The 2,799-nt window shown below is 56.4% G+C and overlaps 1 protein-coding gene across 1 annotated transcript in view; it reads left to right on the forward strand.

The window, feature by feature from the left end:
* Positions 1-1,740: 1,740 nt before the first annotated feature.
* Positions 1,741-2,799, forward strand: part of NOL6 (nucleolar protein 6) — a 51,746-nt gene continuing 50,687 nt past the window's right edge. The window contains exon 1 of the mRNA XM_025216943.1: positions 1,741-1,968. Coding sequence (XP_025072728.1) covers positions 1,741-1,968 — 228 coding nt within the window. The remainder of the gene's footprint in view (positions 1,969-2,799) is intronic.

Here is a 2,799-nt window from a genome sequence, read left to right on the forward strand (position 1 = left end):
GTTGGATGTGCCTGACTTAGCGCAGCAGGGCTCCAAACTCATCTGGGACTTCCAAGTGCTACTGTAGGAGTAAGGGTGTCAGTAGCAAAGCAGGTTTTATTTTTGCAGCCTCGTCGTGTGTCGTGAATATGCCAGCATAGTTTTCTGAGGAAGAGATGCTTCCTGTCTCACGTCCTCAGTCTGGTTTCTGCAGAAACCTAAGGAAGGCTCAAGCTGCCAGGTTTGGATGTGGCTTGACAATCTGAATGATAAACTCCTAGGACCCGAGTCCTACTTCTTTTTCATTGGACAGCAGGACCTCCTGTCTCTGATGGTCCCAATACCATGACCGATATCCACATTTTATAGAAAGACCATCTAAATCATGGAGAGTTGAAACGACCTTCCTAAGGTCACACGAGAATCCAGCTGAAGAGCTGATTCGTGCCCTATTGTCTACAGGACAGTGCCAGCCTGGGCTTTTAAGCCCTCTGAAAGCCAAGGGGCGGGTTGATGCAGGGATTCACCCAGTCCCATGTCAAAACCAGGGGGAAGCAATTTTAAGTCGCTATTTACCCCCCTGAAAATATGCATGTGTGCTGCAGCCAAGTGGACCAGATTACACTGCGTTGCAAGCTCCGCTGGGCATTCGCCAAGCCGAGCCAGGCTGCTGCAGCCCGTCCTTTGTGCTCTCTGCAGGCTATACACAGGACGTCCACACAAATTAATCATGAAATGCCAGGCTCAGGTTCTGCAGAGCGCAGTCAGCTGCTGGGCTCTTGCTGCAGGGATACAGGCTAGCCTGACAGCAGCTTTGGAAACTGAGCCCGCTTTTATTTATTGGCAAGAATTCTGCCCACCCTTCAATTTTCAACCCTGTGCCTGTGTTTCCATAACAACTCGAGATGGCCCCTCACATCAGCAATCTTATACAATCGCTGTAACTGCGATACCTGGTGGGGACTCCTCGTGTACCGATCCTCACGATGTCTTTGGGAAGTAATTCAATATACCGTCCTCTGTGTTACAGGCAGGGCACTGAGGTCCATGATGGCTAAGCGATGAATGCATTTTACATGGGAAGTCTGTGGTAGCGCAGAGGTTAAACTCAGATCACAGGTGAAACCTCTAACCACTAGGTCGCCCTTCCTTTCCATACTTTCAGGCAGCGGGAGGTGGTGGGGAGGGAATACCTGGATTTCAGGTGCTAGCATCACACATGCTATTATGGCTTCTGCTCCTGTTGCAATCCCAAAATGGAAAGGGCATATGTTCCTGACCTAGTCCAGATGTTGCCCAGAACAGCAGCTGCCAGCTCTTCTTGCAAGATCGCACCTTATCATCGGTCCAGCTTGGCACGTGAGAGCTTGGCACCGTTCCCTACTCGATGCCTGTTAACACCAAACCTGAACTCCAGCTAAACCCCTGGGCGCACACACGCTATTAACGACCACAGCGTATGCCGGATTGAACATCTGAGTCCAATACATTTGTTAATCCATGTAATAAATACTCTTCTCCCTCAAAAATCCCCTGGAAGTGATGTGGAGGCCTATTAAAAGCCTGGCCAGCCTGATTTCATGCCTCAGAGACACCAGAGTCAAATTCTAGGTAATTGGATCCTAATGGCCTTATGTGGCAAATGCTGGCAGCAAGCACACAGGTTTGCAGGGCGAGTGCATCGTCAACCCGAAACGCCCAGCAACTCCACGGGGACGCCCAGGTCTCACGAGGGTTAGAAAGGAATCAGTGGATCCAGGCATGGCCTATAAAAAACAAAAAAGGAGCCATCTGGGTCGTCCTCCGAGGCTTGGTTTAAAGCGAGCGAAACTGACGCTTCCCAGCCGCGGGAAGGGCGGCGAGGACGACGAAGGGACTTCCAAGAGGCCAGGCCTGCTCCGCGTAGAAAAGAGGGGGGACGTGAAGCAAGCGGGCTGCGAATTTAAACCGAAAAAGGACGTCCTTTTGAATCCGGCGCGTCGGTCGAGGGTGGGACTCGTGCCCACCCGGCGCGGCGGGGGCGGAGAGGTCGGCCAGCTGCCCCGCGGGGTTGGACACGTCCCTGGAGGAAAGGAGCAGGGCAGCGAGGGGTGTCCTAGACCCTAACTGCTGGAGGCGGCGAGCGAGAGGGGAACAACGGGGACAAAACCCCGGTCAGACCCGGTCCCTCTCCCCTCCCGCCCCCGCGGGACTGGGCGGGTAGGAAACCTGAGCCCTCCCAAGGGGCGGGGGGGTGGGGGCGGGGGGGGGGGGGGGGGGGGGGCAGCTCCCATCCCTCTGGATGGGCCTGTTGCCATGGTTACAAGCACTTCTGGGCTGGGGCCCTACCTCCTGGGCCAGTTGCCGTGGTTACAAGCACTTCTGGGCTGGGGCCCTGCCTGTTGCCATGGATACAAGCATCTCTGTGCTGGGGCCCTGCCTCCTGGGGCCTATTGCCATGGTTGCAAGCACTTCCGGGCTGGGCCCCTGCCTCCTGGGCCTGTTGCCATGGTTACAAGCACCCCTGAGTGATGCTGGGGCTACGCTGCCCTGGGAGGAGGGGCTCCAGGGAAACTGAGGCAAGGGCCTACGATGGGCTGGCCCCAGAGCGCCCCTTTCGCCCGCCCCAGACAGGGGAAGGAGCAGCAGCCGCAATACAAAGTGGGGAGGAAGGGGGAACAAGTCCCGTAACGCGCCGACGCCGCAAAAGCGTCGCAAGAATCTGCCGGAAATCGAAATGCTTCCTGCGACCTCTCAGGCAAACTTGCTGAGTGGGCGGGGCCGTGGGAGGGCCCACTGGCTGCGACGGACCCATGGGGGCGGGGGGGGGGGGGGGGCCGG

This window comes from Alligator sinensis, unplaced genomic scaffold (genome assembly GCF_000455745.1).
Source record: "Alligator sinensis unplaced genomic scaffold, ASM45574v1 scaffold132_1, whole genome shotgun sequence".
Classification (NCBI taxonomy): Eukaryota; Metazoa; Chordata; order Crocodylia; family Alligatoridae; genus Alligator; species Alligator sinensis.